We start from the raw sequence: 20,012 nt of genomic DNA, 5'->3' as shown, positions 1-20,012 counted from the left end.
ATGCAGAAGGCTGGACTGGAGGAATCCCAAGACGGAATTAAGATTGCCGGAAGAAATAACAACCTCCAATATGCAGATGATACCACTCTGGTGGCAGAAAGTGAGGAGGAATTAAAGAACCTTGTAATGAGGGTGAAAGAGGAGAGTGCAAAAAACGGTCTGAAACTCAACATCAAAAAAAACTAAGATCATGGCCACTGGTCACATCACCTCCTGGGAAATAGAAGGGGAAGATATGGAGGCAGTGTCAGATTTTATCTTCCTGGGCTCCATGATCACTGCAGATGGAGACAGCAGCCCCGAAATTAAAAGACGCCTTCTTCTTGGGAGGAAAGTGATGACAAATCTTGACAGCATCTTAAAAAGCAGAGACATCACCTTGCCAACGAAAGTCCGAATAGTCAAAGCTATGGTTTTTCCTGTTGTGATGTATGGAAGTGAGAGCTGGACCATAAAGAAAACAGACCGCCGAAGAATTGATGCCTTTGAATTGTGGTGCTGGAGGAGGCTTTTGAGAATCCCCTGGACTGCAAGGAGAACAAACCTATCAATTCTAAAGGAAATCAACCCCGAGTGCTCACTGGAAGGACAGATCCTGAAGCTGAGGCTCCAGTACTTTGGCCATCTGATGAGAAGACTCCTTGGAAAAGACCTTGATGTTAGGAAAGTGTGACGGCAAGTGGAGAAGGAGACGACCGAGGATGAGATGGCTGGACAGTGTCTGCAAAGCAACCAACATGAATTTGACACAACTCTGGGAGGCAGTGGAAGACGGGGGCCTGGCGTGCTCTGGTCCATGGGGTCATGAAGAGTCGGACACGACTAAACGAAACGAACGAACGAATGTTAGAAACACTCGTTTGTTAAATTTGAGTTACACATTATGTGAATTGAACTCTGCAAATGCAGTCTGTTTCCCTTTGTGCCCTGTAACATCTGTTGTGGAAGGTCCCCCATCTCTCTGGAACAGATTTAAGTTATGTGCTGTTGGGAAAGTGCTATCTCTTTTGTCAGTGGTTTCTGTTCCATTAGGTGGTAGAAAACATTGGATGCACCTTCTGATTTCTTATATTATTTTGTGAATCGGAGTCTCTAATTGCAATTCTGGAATCCTGAAAAAGATAAAGTATATGCCATGATAAAAATGAAAGCAGTAATTTTAATTGAGCAGGCTAATATTTTACAAATTTGTGCAGGGTTAAATAACTTGTAAGGAGTTAATGCATAAAACATAAACAACAATATTAGGGCCTTTGAGTTTAGAAGGGTTATGTCTAGTAATTCAGTGTTGAAGGGGATATCTTTTGGTTGTGAAATCAAATGTATTTCTGCTATTCCTGCTACAGGGGACACCTCTACTATCATAAATAATTCCTTGATAGAAGAACCATGGGCCCGCCTTTGCTATGGTCTTTGGTTGAAAATTGGGCTCAAATAGTTTTTGTCATAGCTTACAAAGTTCTGGTGCTGCCATCACAAACAATTAATGATTATTTTAATGGATTTTGGCTTTTTCAGGAGTATGAAATTGACAAAGCACTAGGCATTAAAGGACCAGAAGATGTTGCAAAAATGGGAATTGCAGAATATAACAATAACTGCAGAGGAATTGTGATGAGATACTCACAAGAATGGAAAGTAAGTGTGTGTGTGTGTGTACGTATATACACTGACATATATGCACATAAATTATTTCAGAATGCAGAACAATACCTTGCTGTGTGAGCTTATGAGCTGTTTAACCCCCCCCCCGCAACGTGCACATTAACCAAAGGCCTGTTTTGACTCTCAGAATTACAGTGGGGTCTCAACTTACGAACGACCCTACTTGTGAACAATTCAACTTACAAACCCGCCCTATAGGGGAAATAAGGACTCGACAGACGAACTTCCCTCGAGTTACGAACAGGGAAAAAAAGTGCCCCCCCTCCCCTTAGAGGCTTCTGGAGGGGGGGAAAAGGCCAGAAACTTAAAAATAAATAAAAGAAAGTCACTTACCAGGCCTTGGTATCCCCCAAACAGCAGGAAAAAGAGCAGGAAACAGCTAAAAGCTCACACCAGAAAGGAGCCTGGTAGCCATTTTGTGCTTTTCCCCTGCTCCTGCACACTCCTCTCCCTGCCTATCAGCTGATCGGCTGGCTCTGAAGAGGCTTGGGGAGACTTACTCAGTACCTAAAAAGCCTGCCTGTGTGCCTTTGTGCTGAAAAAATCAGCACAACATGCTTTAAAAATGATTTAAAATTGGCTTCGTTGAAAAAAAAAGATTTCTAAAGTGCTTTGCAAACTGTTCCCTGCCTTCCCCCTTGTTTCCTGAACCTAAGGGAAAAAAAGAGAAAAAAAATATTCCCCTCTAGTGGCAGAAGCCAGAATAGCAGCTTCCCATTAGTTTCTATGGATGGAAAAGAGCAGATACAGATTAAATGGTTTTCAATGTATTCCTATGGGAAATGCAGATTCGACTTACAAACTTTTCGACCTGAGAACCGCCTTCCAATATGGATTAAGTTCGTAAGTCGAGACCCCACTGTATGTCCATGATTCTTTGAATTCCAGCCCTTAAAAATCAGTATTGTTTATATCCATACTAAAAAGGTGCATATATATTTCAACATGGAGGGTCAAAGGATGGTATCCTGTATTTTTGGAAGGAAGGTAGTTCTGTGTGCTGTGTACTAGTTATGGGAGCTTTACACTGCTTCTCTCTGCATTAGCGGGCTAGCAGCATCAGCTTCTATACCAATTAGCTTGCTAGATAACACTCTGTTTTCCTAAACCCTGGGATCTACAGTGTCTGTAGACTGAACCTATGCTAAGGATAGTTCATCCGCCATATCCAGTCATCCAGTATGATACAGGGGTCAACAGTTCCTAAGTTGGTTCTGTTTTTCAGCAGAGTATAGAAAAGTGCATGCATTGAGCAGGGGGCTGGACTTGATGGACGTGTAGGCCCCTTCCAACTTCACTTTTCTATGATTCTATGAAAAATTACATTTTCAGATTTTAGCTCTTAAGAGTCTTTCAGCCAGCTGTTTGGTTTGCAGATAACGAGGACTTCTAGATTTAGACTTTGAAAGCAGACTATACTCACTAGTCTTTCAAGCCAGTGTTCTGGATTTTAAGGGTGGTGATGTTCTGAGGGGCTGGCTGCTTCTGTTACTTTGTGCCTTTTGGGATTCCCTGAGAGACATGAGGCTAATACCATTTTGCTTTGTGGTGGTAGTTTGTTTGGCTTTGCGTGGTCCTGTTGAAGTTGTAGGAAGAAGGGCAAAAGGCTGCAGCATAATGTGGCTCTGCAAATTATGTATAGGTTCTGCCCTCCATATATTTTGTTCATCCGAAACAGCTGATTTGTGAAGGACAGGATGCTTTTTGTTTTGTTGTATCAGTCCACTTTCCCCTCTTACTGCAAATAAAAAGTGTTAATTAAGCTGTATTAAGCCTCGTGGCACAGTGGTTAAAACGCTATACTGCAGCTAAAACTGTGCTCACGACCTGGGGTTCAAATCCCAGGTAGCCGGCTCAAGGTTGACTCAGCCTTCCATCCTTCCGAGGTCGGTAAAATGAGTACCCAGCTTGCTGGGGGGGCAATGTGTAGCCTGTATAATTAAAATTGTAAACCGCCCGGAGAGTGCTTGTAGCGCTATGGGGCAGTATATAAGTCCAATAAATAAATAAATAAATAAAATAAATAATTGTATTTAATGCCTTTGTAGACCAGTGTTACAAGACTTGGACGGTGGATTGACTTTGATAATGATTATAAGACTCTATATCCAGAGTTCATGGAGACCGTGTGGTAAGTCCTTTGCTTTGCTGATTGTTTGCTGTTTCTTGTAAGTGTGTCTCTGCTGTGAATTTGAGGGCCGCTTTGAAATGCTTGTGGTTTCTAGTTGTGATTACTATATATTGACTTTAGGATTAGACATAGCATGCCCCCAAATACCAGCTGCAGCGAGAAAGGGTGAATGTACTCATGACCTGTTTGCGAGTTTCCTGTCGGCATTCAGTTGACAAGTTGCTGGACTAGGTAAACTTTTGTTCTCATCCCAAAAGGTTATTCCTATGCTTCTGTTACGAAAAAATGCCAATACAAGTATTTCTTTCTTTTCATTTGGAATAATTGAAAGGTCATACAACATAGATGTTGTAGATTGTTATCTAGCAAATAAAAGCACAGGTGTCTGTCAGAATAAAATCGCTAGGAGACTAGTCTCTTTTAACCTGAAAGCTAGATGACGGTTTACTTAACATTTGGGGCAGAATTACTATTGATTCACATTTCCTCTTACATATCTTGGTGTTTCCTAGGTTCTTCTCTGAAGAACATAACCTTATATTTGAGACTACAACGTTTGTGCATATGTTCCTGCACTTCGTAGTTGCATGCTAAATATACTTAACCCCTTCCCGACAGTGGAATTATAACTGATCAAAATACCTGGATTGTTCAGAAAGGCCTAGGAAAATAAGAGGATCTTTGTCAGGTGGCAGAGTGATATGAGATGGTTACCTGGCATATTTCCTGGGAAGTGTATTGGTGTTCGGTAGCCATACAGGCCTTCCCAACTTTTGTCGGTCTATGTTTGGAAAGCAGGGGTGATTTCGATGCTTGGGCTTATCCCCTTATTTGATGCTTATCCTTCAGGAAAAGAGTTATCTTGTAGACTTCAAAATAAGTAGCTCAGAATTATGTTTGGTTTAGCTTTTGACAGCTGTCAAGGAACACTGACATTTTGTGTTCCTAGAAAGTGCTTTGAGCAACATAGCTGTATTCTGAACTAAACAAAGTTTCTGAAATCTTTTCAAAAGGAGCTTCTAATATACACTGCAGTAATTGTATCAGAATATTAACATCACATTGTGAATATTATGTGTGTGTGTTGTGGGTGAACACAGTTGGGGTGATAATTACGTAATAATGTTTTGTTTCATGAAAGCGTTTATGCTTTTCTCTTCAGCCAGAAAGACTACCAGATTATAAAAACAAGCCAGTCTGCACTCTTAGTCTTTTTTTATCTAAAAAGGCATGACAGAGGTGCTAAAAAGAGGTGAAATAGGGAAAAGGTGTTGGGAAGGAAGAAAGGAAAAGTCATGGACTGTTCTAATGTGGTTCCTATAATGGCCAACTGTGAGGGAAATAGGATGCATGCAATTGAAATCAGGCCTGAGTGGGCCACTGAGAAATAGTCACAGTTATTGTACAGGTAACTATCATGCAGCTAACAAGTTGGTTCTTGGACATTTCTGATATATTCTGGTTTCCTCTTGCTTCTACCACTACTGATTAGGCCCAGGCAGCTTAGATAACTCCATCACATGCAGATCAGATGGTCTTTCTGACATGACACTTGGTTCTGACGGCCTTTGTGAGAGTGAAGGAGAGGCCAGACCCATTTGGTGAAAGTAGCAGTGTGGGGCTCTGGCTGTTCTTTGCTGTTTCCTTGGTGTCCTCTCCCCCACACCCTAGTTGGAACTGGAGTATTCCTGAATTCAGAGTCCTGAATACCCTCCAAGAAAGCCCCTCTGAAGGCACCCGTTCAAATCAAGTTTTGCACTCTACAGACATCAAAGGAACTGTTGGCAGGGATGTGCGAGAAGATGTGTGAGAGAACTTCTTATGGCCACGCTTGGGCTCTGAATTTCCTTGCCTTGAAGGAAGTCTACTTTGTATCCTCTTTGAAGCCTGTTTTATGAATCTGGTATTTGTCCTGATGGACATTTGATCTCTCTTTGTGATCTTAAACTCACAGCGCCAGAGGGTTTGTTATGAATGTCTGCTGTCTCTTAGGCTCTTGATAGGGTTTAATTTTTGAAATAGCTATGATATTGATTCTTTTTGGAACATTGCCTTGGGCATATTTTTTTTAATTTGAAGAGGTATTTTAATAATGCTGTGTATGCTTATTTATTTTTATTTTATTTATAGCATTTGTTTATCACATTTCTGCCAAATAGGGTTTCTAAATCATTTTAAGAACTAATTATTATTAAAAACCCATGGAAATGACCTAAAAACAGATTAGAATCTCATTTTAAAGCAGATTCAGACATTTTCAAAAAACAAATTTTGCACTATGTAGATGATAAACTGAAATTGTGACTTCTGCCCTCCCACCAGCTTAGGTGCTGGGAATTCAGTGGTATGTTTTGTAATGTGGTTTTGTTACTCAATTGAATAGATGATGGTCTGTTATATTTCAGCAAGTGAATGAAGCAGCATAATTTTATGCTTGATCCATTTGTGAGGTGCAGAGATTCTGCTTATAAGGAGCCTTGAACAACAAAGTAGCATAGAAGTATGTCTCATGGAAAGAAAATTTCTTCTGCCATTTCTATGGTTGCTGGATATTGCAAGCAGCATTGATCAAATACATATTTTTATGGAAATCCTCCCTGGAAAGACCATCATCCTGGAGGTAGAGCCAAGAGACAAATTTGATGACTGGCCTTAGTTGCTTTTATAAGTTGGGGTTTTAAATATTTCAGGTAGTCTAGTGTATTGAGCTCTTTGACTTATGGCAAAATCCTACTGCAACTGACCTTGAATTTCTTTCCTGCTGTGAACACAGTGTGAGCATTACATTTTTCCAAATATTCCATCTGCTCAGAGTTTTGTGTCAATTTACGGCTAGTAAGGGTGATCCTTGGTAAGCTTAGAAATATACCTTAAAGGAGAAAGTTTCTGAACTTTTCAGCATGCCTCCCTTTTTTGATTTTTCTGAAGAATCCTCACCCATCTTCTTTTTACCTCTATCTGGCTACATTTTTATCTAGCTCTATTAACCACACATTTGGTTTGTAATATAAAATTAAACAGGAAAGCTCAGTAAATTTTATTAAACTTAAAATTGGCATAGTTTTTTCCACCAGAAAAAAAAGTTTAAGAATGAAATGTACTTGAAGAAATGTATACTTCACCTCTTGGTGGTCTTTCCTGCCTACTGCCATTCTCTCATGTGCTATTTTAACCTGCAGGAGATAACAACTACGGAAGGTCAAATAATAAAGTAGCTTTTTAAAAAAGTTATTCTGAATGCCGAAAGTATTTTTATTCACGGAGCAAAGATATAAAGTTGATGTTTAGGTAAAATTATATTGTGATACTCTGCAGTGCTTCCAAATTGTTAAGTTCAGTTTTCTGATCTTTCAGGGTTTTTTCATTAGTTCGGTTCCTTTGTTTGCCTCAGTGGGTGCTCTGTCCTCTCCTGCAAAGCATGACAAATTCTTTTCCTGAGCTTGGGTCAGGGTGGGAAATCTTCCTTCATTGCAGAGTGTTTCATCCTCGGTCTGCTATATTGTTTAGCGGAAGACTGGGGTTGCTTCATTTTGCAATATCATTCTGTAAAATTCATCTATCTACAGTAGCATTAGAATAAGCTATGTTTGCAAGTACAAGAAAAAGCATTTTAAAGTTGCAAAAAATCACTTTCTAGGCCAAAAAGAAAAGAAAACGTATTAATAACTTTTATGCAACTTACATACAAAAATCTCAAACGATTAGAGTAACATGGTTGCTCATGTACTCTGGAGGGCTGGGAAGCCTTTGAGGCAATACTGTGGGATACGTTGTATATAAATGGTTAATATTATTTTTTTAACAAAAGGCAGATTTTCATTACATGTTTTTTCTTGTACTTCCAGACTTAATTTGCTCTAATGCTACTTCAAACATTTTTGAAGTGTAAAGCTGTAACAATAGTTGTAGGTGAATAATGTTCTTTGCACTTAGAGAAATTTCCACAAGAGGGAGTCATTTACCTGAATTTGGCTTTGCAGTTTCATTCATTTCTTACTGCAGCCTGGTGGTTGGTGTTTTTTTTTTTGCGACATCTGGATGTGTGTTTACCTATTTGAAGTGTTCTGATGATTTTTGTTTTGTGATGTATTTTAGAAAATAGATAGAACATATAATATCTTCATGCTTGATAAATTTGTATTATGGTTGTTGTGGGTTTTTCGGGCTCTTTGGCCGTGTTCTGAAGGTTGTTTTTCCTAACATTTCACCAGTCTCTGTGGCCGGCATCTGCTGTCCTCTGAAGATGCTGGCCACAGAAACTGGCGAAACGTTAGGAAAAACAACCTTCAGAACACGGCCAAAGAGCCCGAAAAACCCACAACAACTATTAGATCCTGGCCATGAAAGCCTTCACTAATAAATTTGCATTAGACTGTGTCTATTCTACTGGTTATGTATAGAAACTCAACTCTGTACAAACACATGGGTTTGTGCCTCTGATACCATGGCAAGGATTGCACACCATTCTGTGCTCTTGCAGACTTACATGTGTCTTTGCATTTAACATTCAGGATTTTAAAAACTATAATAGCATCAGCTTATGTTGGAAATAAGCTGGTGATAAGGATTTCAGCAGCATGTGAGGGGATGCAACCCGTTCCATTCTTGCTGTGGTCTTGAAGAAAATCCTCTCCACCATATTCTCCTGCACTCACCTTGAAGACATTAAATGTAGTTCGTGTTTCTAAGATCTGCCATTTGTGCCAATACTTCATATTGTACTATCAGATAGTAGGGTGCCACCTCATTGAATGTGAGTGGGTTCAAGCTTAGGTTCTCTCCATCCTTCCTTTTCAACCCCAGAAAGTGGTGACAATACTTTAGGATGCATAAACTTTTTATTACCTGACAACAGGGAATCATGAACAATAACTTCAGTAGGACCAGCAGGTCCATACAACATCTTCCATCTAGACTAATACTCTTTTAAGTCTGGTGGAACAAAAGAATTCACCAGCAGGGGTTCACCTCCAAGTGCTCGTGATTGCTTGGTGTGGCATTTGCCCTTGTGGCCCCTGCTTGCCTTTCCCTCACAAAGGCTCACGTCGCGTTTTCTTCTCGCTGCCACCAGTGGATTACCTCACTCGACAATATAAATGACGTTTGTCAGAACACTTGTCTTGTGAACAGAACTTATTTATTGGAGTGAAGCAGATTGAATAATAGAATTTCTTCGGATACACGTTATACATAAGCAATTCATCAACAGTTCTCTCAGTACATACTTCTTTTCTCTTGCTATATCATTACCACCTTCTCTACCTATTTTCCTAACCAGCTTTATCTCTCTCAGTATCTGTTTCCTCTCTCTCTGACTAACCAGCCCTATCTGACACTTCTTTCTCCCGCCAAGCCTCCTGTAGCTGCTGACTCCGCCTCTCCAGCCCTCTCATGGGTTCATGCAAATCAGCTCATGAATATGAATGGCATGAGTGACATAGGTGGTCGCCACACTCGGTTTCCATGTTTGATTCTGCAGGCTGGGGCAAATGGTTCTGTTACTTTGTGCTTTTTGGGATTCAGGACATGAGTCAGTTCAGCTGTATAGGTGCATGACAAACTGGAGCTAGCTTTAATGAATGGTAAATAATTTGGCTTGAGCTTAGCTATGGTATTTTATTATTTTTCTTGGGATATCCAGTAATATCCTGTAAATTGCATCCTCCTACCTATTTAGGGAACTTTCAATTGTCTGATGGGAAGTGTTTGGGGGAAGTCTTGTGCTAAATGATCACACAGCCCTATTGAAAGGTATTTGGATGATGTAGTAATTAAAGAGAGCTGACTTGACTTTTCATTACTTGTTAAAATTGTGTTCCAATAGAATTGTTCTGTGCTACATACTCCAGGCCTATTAGGACACAGCTTGCAGGAAAAAAAAATCTTAAGTACAGAATGCCATTTTAAAGAAAGCATTTACTGTAAGCCCTTCAAGAAATGCTAGGCAGATCTTGTAAGCTGGCTTTCTGCATGTGGTTATTTAACTTGTCTTTGAATTACAACCTTCAGATTGTATAAAACTGCTATGTTCTGTTGGAATATTTGAACATGCATTTCTGCTTTATCATCAGGTGGGTTTTCAAGCAGCTGTATGATAAAGGACTTGTATATCGAGGAGTTAAAGTTATGCCTTTCTCAACTGCATGTAACACACCCCTTTCTAACTTTGAATCTCATCAGAATTATAAGGTATGTAAGGCCTTGTATATTAAATGCATTTGGGTAGCACTGTTCTATACTGTACTTCTGTTCTTTGCAAATGTTAAGTAGCTCTATGAGGCTGGAGTCGAAACTTACCAATATTCAGTATGTGTGTAGGAACACTGTTAGCATTAAAAGCTGGATTGAAAGTCACTGATGACCTGAATATCTTGATTTCCCTGAAGTGTCTTGTGTATGTAGGCTTTCATGTCTCACTATAGAGAGCTAATGCAAATCCATCACTGGGGTATTCTGCATACAGGTAAATCAGCTGAACAGATAGTGAACCCCATCTCAGGTGATTTTCTCTTTCAGATTGTAGTCTGACTGCCATTCTTGCTGTTCTGACCTAAAGGCAGAATAGGAGCTAGTGTCAGACTTTTTTTGAAGGTGCCAGCCTATTTCTGAAACAAGCATTTTAGATATCTAGGCCCCTATATCAAATTCTTTAGCACATGGATTACCATTGACCCTCACTTGGATCCACACTGGGGGGGGGGGAGATTTGGATTTCCTGGACTACAGATTTTACAGGACTCCATTTTGGGAGTTCTACCTGACTTACACACACCTTACAGAGACCTAAAAGTTGTATATCATGGAATATTAACGTTATTGCTAATACTTTATTATCCTTACTCACATACGTATCGCACTTGTTGTCAGCACAGTGTGGGAAATAAGTGAAGGGCTCCAACACTGTGACCTTTGCCCTGTGCATTCTCTCCCCTTCAGATTGTTTAGTCTCCTTTCACTTGCAAGTTGGAGTCTCGGTGACCAATCAGCCAACTGTGGTCTCCGCAGACCACTGACAATATCCTGCTGAGCCACCATAAGTTAACCATTGTTCTGCAGCGGAGAGCTATAACTGCATCTAGCCTGTTTTGAAGCTGCTCATACAGACATGATTAGAGATGGGCACAAACGAAACTGAACTGGAAAAAACCACAAACTTGGGCTGATTTGTGCAACCCATTTTGCCAAAACAAAAGTACTGAACTTTTTTCTGCTTGGCACTTTGTTTTGCTTTGACAAAATGCTGCTCCCCGTCAACCTGCCTATCTGATTTTGCTGCCTCGTTGTCTCCTCTGCTGTTGTCATTGTCATCTTCCTGGCAGTGGCATAGCCTTCAAGGAGCCCAGTGATGCCTTCTTTGGAGGCGCCTAATCCCCAGCGGATCACTATGATTGTGGTGGTGGGACTGTTGGAGAAGGTTGGCCCCCCTGGAGCATGAACTGAAAACAGAACTGATTTGGGGTTCAGTTTTCTGGTTGGGTTTTGGTGGTTCATGGTCAGGTATGAACCACAAACCATCATTTTCCAGATTCGTGTCAGTTTCTAGATAAGATTTCTCCTTTTAACTCTGTTTTGGATTAACTAAAGTTTCCAGAGAGTATTTCCTTACTAGCCACAACTAAGAGTAGACTCACAGAATCACTGAAACCTACATAAATGTTGACATAAAAGTTCCCTTTGAATCCTATTATATACCTATTTGTTGTTGTTTAGTTAAGTCATGACCAATTCTTTGTGACCCCATGAACCAGACCACGCCAGGCCCTCCTGTCTTCCACTGGCTCCCGGAGTTGGGTCAAATTCATGTTGGTACCCTCAGTGACACTGTCCAACCATCTCGTCCTCTGCCGTCCCCTTCTCCTCTTGCCTTCACACTTTTCCAACATCAGGGTCGTTTCCAGGGAGTCTTCTCTTCTCTGAGATGGCCAAAGTATCAACTTCAGCTTCAGGATCTGTCCTTCCAGTGAGCACTCAGGGATGATTTCCTTCAAAGTGGATAGGTTTGTTCTGTTTGCAGTTCAGGGGACTCTCACGAGTCTCCTCCAGCACCACAATTCAAAAGCATCAATTCTTTGACAGTCAGCCTTCTTTATGGTCCAGCTCCCACTGGAAAAAAAACATAGCTTTGACTATGCAGACCTTTGTTGGCAAGGTGAAGTCTCTGCTTTATAAGATGCTGACTAGGATTGTCATTGCTTTCCTCCCAAGAAGCAGGCGTCTTTTAATTTCGTGGCTCCTGTCACCATCTGTAGTGATCATGGAGTCCAAGAAAGTAAAATCTGTCACTGCCTCCATATCTTCCCCTTTCATTTGCCAGGAGGTGATGGGACCAGTGGCCATGATCTTAGTTTTTGTGATGTTGAGCTTCAGAAATCTATTAAGATTATAAATAATTGGAATGCCATGACCTCCACTGGCCTTGTTGTTAGCCATGCTTTCTAAAGCCCACTTGACTTCACTCTCCAGGATGTCTGGCTCAAGGTCAGCAAGCACACTATCTGTGTTCTCCAGGACATCCAGATCTTTCTGGTATAATTCCTATGTGTATTCTTGCCACCTCTTCTTCATGTCTTCTGCTTCTGTGAGGTCTCTCCCATTTTTGTCCTTTATCATGTCCATCTTTTTACAAAATGTTCCTTTAACTTCTCCAATTTTCTTGCATAGATGTCTGGTTTTTCTCTTTCTATTATTTTCCTCTCTTTTTTGCACTGCTGATTTAAGAAGCTCCTCTTGTCTCTCCTTGCTATTCTTTGGAAGACTGCATTCCATTTTCTGTAACTTTCCCTATCTCCCTTGCATTTGGTTTCCCTTCTCTTCTCTGCCTTGTTGGACAGCCACTTTGCATTCATGCATTTCTTTTCTTTGGGATGGTTTTTGTTGTTGCCTCCTGTACAATATTACGGGCCTCCATCCATAGTTCTTCAGGCACTCTGTCCACTAAATCTAGTTATATACGTATTACATAATGTATAATATTTGAGGGTAGCTGTTGGATTTAGGTCACTGTTGTTATGGAACAGTAGTATACAATTTGGTTCACAACGGTTGCCCAAGTGCTTTCTTGAGGATTTCCAAGCCTGAGCATTGATAGGGTTGGCAGCTGTTTTGTTTTGTCTCAGTTGTTTTCATTGCTGAATTATTTTTTTTAACGTTTTCGTTGTCTTAAAATATTTAAACTGTATTTTCTTTCAGTGTAGTTTTATGCATGTTGGCGCATTCTAAGGTCTGTTGATAAATATACATTTAGAACTACTTTAATAAAGGTGATATGTACGCTTTAAATAAGCTTTCAACAACAGGCATTTGTTACTAGAATCCTATATATGACAGGTTGAAATTTAGAATATTCCTTTTCAACTCTGGAAAGGGTTTAAATCAATATCTTATTTAAAGTTTTTTTTAATGGTCTTTAATGCTGTAAAGGTCTTGAACCCAAGAAACAGGAGAGACTAAACAAATTAAATTTTAGGAATGACTTACATTTGTCTTTTCTACTGTAAACAGCACATTACAATGGGCTGGAGAGTAAGGGTTAGGAACCAATGTGTCTCTGATGCATTGTGCTGCACAAAATGTGCTTTTCAGCTGGCTGTTTTCTTGCAAAGAGCCCTGGAGTGTTTCAGTTGTCTGGACTGTATATGGCCTCAGACACAGACATTTGAAAATAGTCTGCAGCTCATTTTTTAAGAGAATGGAAAATAACATCAGAAGTTCTTGGGGTTTTTTTAAGAAGCTGCTTATGTTCTTTATGTGAACTCATAAAATATCCAAACAAGTTATTCAGCCATAAAAAAGAGTAATGTCCTTAAACCTCCTAGGGTCCTCTAAAATGCCTGTTAATCAAAACCCAATGTTCACAAATGGCCCTTATCATGTTCTCACACAAAGCTTGTTTTCATTAAAGTCAGTTTTCTTTAGAAGGCAAGGCAGAGCAAAAAATAGCTCACCAATGCTCTGTAAGTGTAAGGTTGTTCATCCTACAAAATGCCAATAAATGTTCAGTGAAATTTCCTAACTATATTTAGTACTTGAGGAAACTGTGAAAGTGGCTGGCAGTGTAGAACATTGTTCAGAGACTGAATAGAATAACAGTTACATAATAATGGCAAAAGCATGTTGGTATCTTTGCTGATGGCTGAGCTTTATGCTTGCTGAATAAATTGCCTCTGGAGCAGTCCTTAGCACTGCCTGAAATATCTGCAAACACTAATAGAATTACGAGAGTATGCAAATGGTAGAAGGAGGGAACTAGGAAGACGTGGTGGGATGACCAGGTGCCATCAAATAAACCAAGAGCTGATATTTGAAAAATGCAAATTTGTTAAGAAGTGCTCTTGTGCTGAGGCTTCAGAATGACTTTTTGTTGTCCATCCCAACTATTTAGTTTTCCAGTTTTGTATTCAAACGTTGTTGATCATTCCTAAACCACAGCTGTTTGTGAGGAAGATCTCCTGCTGAAGATATCTAGGGATCCCTTTTGTCTTTGAGAAGTTCTGAAATGCATAGAATTGAGGAGAACTCTTTAATGATTCCTGGTCGATGTTCTGCTGTTTCTGAAGGTTTCCTCAGAATGAAAGGAGCCTTTTGAAATCCTGATCTGGTTTTGAGGGAATAGGAAGCCAAACTGTATCAGTTGGTGACAGTATCTGAGTTATGCAGCATAAAGCTGAGCAATAGAATTCTAGCCAGTATCTCTTATTGGCTTTGGTATGTGCAGAGCACATAGTCCAGTTCAGAGTTCTTTAATTCAAACATAATGAGAAGCTGGTTGAAGCATACCAGTATTTCCGTTGTAAAATTTCACACGAATGTATATGTATACAGTACAGATTGGATAATTTATCCTGCTTTATAAACATGAAGCCATGTCTTAAATGGAACTTGCAAGTAAGTTGGATACTGAGTTTAGATAACTTTTAAGCATGATATTTGATGCATTACTTGCCTGGGGCAAGGAGAAAAAACGTACACTGTGGAAAATACATTGCAAAACACTGGCTGAAGGAAAGCCACATTGCTTCTGTGCACAGGAAACTCAGGAAGAAATTTGCAAAGTTGCAGTCTTATTTAACATCAGGATTATGGGGAAAATAGTATTTATTTAGTGTATTTCTTTATAATTAATTACAACAAAAATGCAATATTTCAATATATAGCATTAAAAAAATACAAGTTATTTTCAACTAAAAGCCAAAGAAAACAATTATTTGCAAAAACTGTCTTAGAAACAGCCACAGATAAAGGCAACTAAATATTTTTTGGGGAGTGATTTCCATAGGATAGTGACAGCCACTGAGAAGGTACGTGCATGGGTTCTTGTATTCCAGTATAGTGTGAATGACATATTTACTTACCAGGCTGTAGGAAGAGAATTTTGCTTCACTTATTAGGCACAAATCTAATATCAGTTTTCAAATTTCTGTAATACTTACATTCCTTATGCTTAATTGTGTAGTGCCTTCCGAACTTTCTCATTTTAGCTGAAAGCCATTAAATCAAGCCTCTAAAAACATTAAAATGTAGGTTCGTGCATGTATTGCTATTCCTTCAAATCACTTTAACCCAGACCATATTGGATTTCTAAAGTAAATACCAGTACATTGGCAATATGCTGACAGCTAGTGCAGTTGGTGCAGAACTGGTGTAACATGGGAGTTACATCTAAGTGTTTATAAAACGTTATGGTGCTTCACAGGCATCATGAGGCAGAGCAGAAATTTTTCAGCATCATTTCTTGAGATTGGTCAGCCAAAAAGCATCAGATGTTCTCTAATATCACTCTTTAAACTTGAGAAAGAGAAGAAATGACCTTGGGTTCCTGTGTGCCTAAGATGAAACCTTACTTACAGCAGCTCCTTTCAATGACTAATCTAGGTGAATTGTATGCTTTGCATTGAACTTGGTTGTTTAAATGCTAAATACTTTGGTAATCTGAATAGTTAATAAAGGAAGTTGTTGTGTTTGTTTAGTCATTAAGTTGTTTCCGACTCTTCGTGACCCTATGGACCAGAGCATGCCAGGCCCTCCTATCTTCCACTGCCTCCCAGAGTTTGGTCAAATTCATGTTGGTAGCTTCGATGACACTGTCCAACCATCTTGTCCTCTGTTGTCCCCTTCTCCTTTTGCCTTCACACTTGCCCAACGTCAGGGTCTTTTCCAGGGAGTCTTCTCTTCTCATTAGATGGCTAAAGTATTGGAGCCTCAGCTTCAGAATCTGTCCTTCCAGTGAGCACTCAGGGTTGATTTCCTTCAGAATGGAAATAAAGGAAGAACATGTATTAATTTAGTCTAATATTGGTGGGGGTAATGGTATTTAGAGACAGGTACCATTCCTGCGTTCGGAATATTGCTGTGGTAAGATCTGTGGAGTCATAATTTCAGAGAATACTACCAACGATAACATTATCTTCGCTTTTGTGACTTGCTCACTATTACGCACGTCTGTTGCATAAATCAAGTCTCATTTTCTTTTCATTTTATCTTCTATTTAAGGATGTTCAAGACCCTTCCGTCATTGTTACTTTCCCATTAGAAGAAGATGAAAGCATATCTTTGGTTGCTTGGACAACAACACCTTGGACTCTGCCGAGCAACCTGGCCCTCTGTGTTAACCCAGACTTGCAGTATGTGAAGGTGAAAGGCAAGTGCAAAAGATGACATGGTGTACAATTAATGCTGACTACTATTGGTGCAAATGGCATGTTTACTTAGAACTGGGTCCTGCTTGGTTGAGTAAGGTTTGATCCCAGGTGAGAGTTGATAGGATTATAACCACTGTAATCTTTTTGTAGCCAGTGTGGTGTAGTGGATAAAGTTGTGGACTAGGTCTCAAGAGATCTAGGTTTGAATTCCCACTTGGCCAGGTAAACCCCACGTGGAAAGAGTCACTCCTTAAATATCTCACTTGCCTTGAAAATCCTCCTAGGGTTGTTATAAGTTGCATGTGACTTGATGGCACATAGTACACAAAGTGTTTGTACCTTTCTGACTACTTGCATGTGCAGCTTTATTCCAAGATGGCATGAATCACAGATTCACTTGCTTGGTAGGAAGATGAGGAAGAGAAGTTTGCATCAGACAAACTGGGAAAGGACTAACTGCAAAGCTGATACAGCTTTTTGCACATTTGTTCTGTCATCTTCATTAAATAAAAAAGAATCTGAAAGTAACCGTGCTGTTGTCATAATAGATCTCAGAAAGGCAGGATAATGGAGAGTACAATGGTTACATAAAGTACTTTCCTTCAAACTCCTGTAGCTTTTGTTTAATTTATTATGATATATCTAATTGGTTTGGCCTCTGATTTACCTATCCGTGATGATTCAGGCTGTCTTCTAATGCTAAAAGGATAATGAAAAATATCCTTATAAGGGAATATCTGTCTCCCAGTGCATTGTCTGCTAAGCTTTGTGTTGCAGCCAGTGCTCCATCTACTCCCTCTAAAGACCTAATCTTTTCCATTCTGAGGCACAATCGTGGCTAATGGTAGGCAGCCACAAGGGTGATGTAACTTCTTCTCAAGCGCAGTTCACTTTTATTCCACGAAAACATCTGTGTAGAGGAAAATGCCCAACATGCACAGTCAACTATTGGTGTTTTATTTAGTTTACCTGGATCGTGTCCTGTCTTCTGTATTCATTGGCCAGACTATACACTGGAAAGCATAAACTAAGAATATATTACATGCCCTTGACTAAGTGCAGAGTGCATTGATTCCACAAATAAGTTATGGTGACATGTTTCCCCCCACTTGGAGCCCTCTAGTTGGATCACAATTCCCATATTTTTAAAGACATGGTCAGTTGTGAGGTAGGGTGATTCCAGATGCACATGAGTGGTGCTCTGTAGGAAAGAAGGGCTCTTACAAGCATTCTGCTGCCAAACTTCAGGATAGCTTAATGCTGGATACAGCGGATCTAGATATCAGTGCATCCAAAACAGTTTCCTATGTTCTTCACCGTGGCCTCTGTGAATGCACACAATAGGGTTTTGACAGCGCCTGCGCTGGTCCTCTCGGAATCTTCTAGAGCTTTTTGTAGAAAAGTAACAAAGTTTAGTGTTGCCCATATTCCTCATGCTCCACCCACCTCAGCCCTCAGTTACATTTTACCGCCTTTGGCTTTGGAACCTCTCGTGCCTAGAGCTCGCCTTTTCGATTATATTTTATTGATTACTCGGTTTTGACTTGGACTTTCCCTGATTATCCTTACTCTCTGTTGCCCTGGACCACGGACTGACTGACCATTCTTTGTAGTTGCATCTTGAACAAGGTTTTTTTTTTATCATGGAGCAGTTTCCCGCCCTTTTTTCCATGGCCCGTTGTGGCTCCTTTCTCTAACCTGTGTTTTTTCAACCAATTCATTCTTCGCTTACCTGTACTAGTTTTTCCATTTGTGTTACCTTGAATGATCTGCTCTAATGATCTCTATGATTAATTTCTCTTTATGTGATCAAAGTATTCTAGTGTTGTGCATTTTGTTTTATGATTTCTTCATTCTCTTCATTCATTTACTTTAATAGTTCTTTGCTGACCACCTTCTTGATCCAGAGCGTTCTTAATATCTTTCCATAAATCAGTGGCCTGTACTTCTTGGCAGCTTGTGTTTCACTGATTAGCATGAACTTATCTCATTAACTTCATAGAGCAGAGGTGTCAAACTCAATTTCATCTTGGGCCGCGTCGGCATTATGGTTGCCCTCAAAGGGCCGGATATATCTGTAAGACTATATAAATGTATGTACTCTTTATCATATTAAATATAATCCTCCTCATTTGATTATTACTGGTTTTAGTAATAATGGAAGTAATAACTAGCTGTGAAAGTAAAAGTCTATAATCAAAGTCTAGAAATAATGGCAAGCAGATATTCAAGTGCACAACTATTGTACAATTAGCCTTAATCCTAACCATGACCCTCCACCTTTGGACAAGAGCCATATTCATGGTGGCAAATAACATCTCTGCAATGAGCCGAGGACCTGCAGTGGGTTCTTTACATTTATTATGTGCCTTGTTCTCCAGGGAGGGGGGGAAAGGTTTAGCTTGTTTCTCTGCACTGAACACCCTCAAAGAAGGGCCAGCAGCCATGGGGATGAGAAAGGGCCCTCCACTTGCCAAGAGGGGGGAAAGCAGGTATTAAAGCGACCCTGAAGGAATCAAAGCAGTCCTGCAGGGCTTTGAGCCCTGCTTCCCCCTCTTAACAAGTGGAGGTGAAAAGCAAGGAGCAAAGCGATCCTACAGGAGTTTGATCCCTGCATTCCCCCTCCACTTGCTAAGCCCCCTGTGGGAGTGAAGGGGGAAAGCAGAGATCAAAACCCCGCAGGATCGTTTTGATCCCTGCTTTCCCCCTCCTTTTGCTAAGCAGGGCTGAGCAAGTGGGCTTAGCAGGGATCAAAGCCCTGCAGGATCGCTTTCATTCCTGCTTTCCCCCTCCATTTGCTAAGCGAGCTGCCTGAAGAGAAAATCCCTCTCTGCCTTATGCTCCCGAATAACAGCTGATCCGTGGAGGCATAAACAGATAGGGAACAAAGGGACAAATATAAAAGGGTTATATTTGTTGCTTCATATTCGTTGGGGTCTGTGGACCCCAAGAATACGAAGCAACTGATATATGACGAATCAGGGATATTTAACAAATATCCTGATTCATTTTTATATTCGTTCCCATGTCCAATCATGACTCTTATTTACCAACAACTCCATAAGCTTGCTGTGCTGGGTTTTGCCAACAACTTCCTTGTAGTCACAAAAAGACATGCTCTCCCTCCATTGAGTTATGACCATGTCCTTGGAGGAGCATCTATCAAGTTTGTTTCTCTTGACTGTTCTGTCTTGTTTAATCTTACTCCTCTTTCTTTTTGGTGGCTACCAAGAAATACTTGTTTAGCCAGGGTTGGTCCCTCTCTGTTAAGGGATTCCCCTAGTGCCATCTAAATGTCTGATCAATTCGGCCTGTGGAAGCAAGTGAGACGGACCACTTCATTATGAGTATCAACGTTCCTTTCTGTGTCTTGTTTTCCAGAAAAAAACACAGGGAGAATCTTCATTTTGATGGAAGCCAGACTGGCGTCCCTCTACAAATCTGACAATGAATATACAATACTTGACAGGCAAGTAAATTCCCATACACATGATAAATTCAGTAATTTAGACTAAAACAAATCTGTGGAAGGTAAATGAATGGAAGACTCATTTTTTAAAAGTCTGGTGGTTTAACAC

At 40.1% G+C, this 20,012-nt stretch overlaps 1 protein-coding gene across 2 annotated transcripts in view; it reads left to right on the top strand.

The window, feature by feature from the left end:
• IARS1 (isoleucyl-tRNA synthetase 1) overlaps nt 1-20,012 on the top strand; it is a 117,203-nt gene that overhangs the window by 6,985 nt on the left and 90,206 nt on the right. For both annotated transcript variants that reach the window (XM_020806598.3, XM_020806597.3), the window contains exons 4-8: nt 1,519-1,638; nt 3,714-3,796; nt 9,868-9,985; nt 16,286-16,433; nt 19,816-19,903. In XM_020806598.3, coding sequence (XP_020662257.2) covers nt 1,519-1,638; nt 3,714-3,796; nt 9,868-9,985; nt 16,286-16,433; nt 19,816-19,903 — 557 coding nt within the window. The remainder of the gene's footprint in view (nt 1-1,518; nt 1,639-3,713; nt 3,797-9,867; nt 9,986-16,285; nt 16,434-19,815; nt 19,904-20,012) is intronic.

This window comes from Pogona vitticeps, chromosome 2 (assembly GCF_051106095.1).
Source record: "Pogona vitticeps strain Pit_001003342236 chromosome 2, PviZW2.1, whole genome shotgun sequence".
NCBI classification, from domain to species: domain Eukaryota; kingdom Metazoa; phylum Chordata; class Lepidosauria; order Squamata; family Agamidae; genus Pogona; species Pogona vitticeps.
Note: the sequence above shows the minus strand (reverse complement) of the source record. Positions and strands in the feature narration are given on the sequence as shown.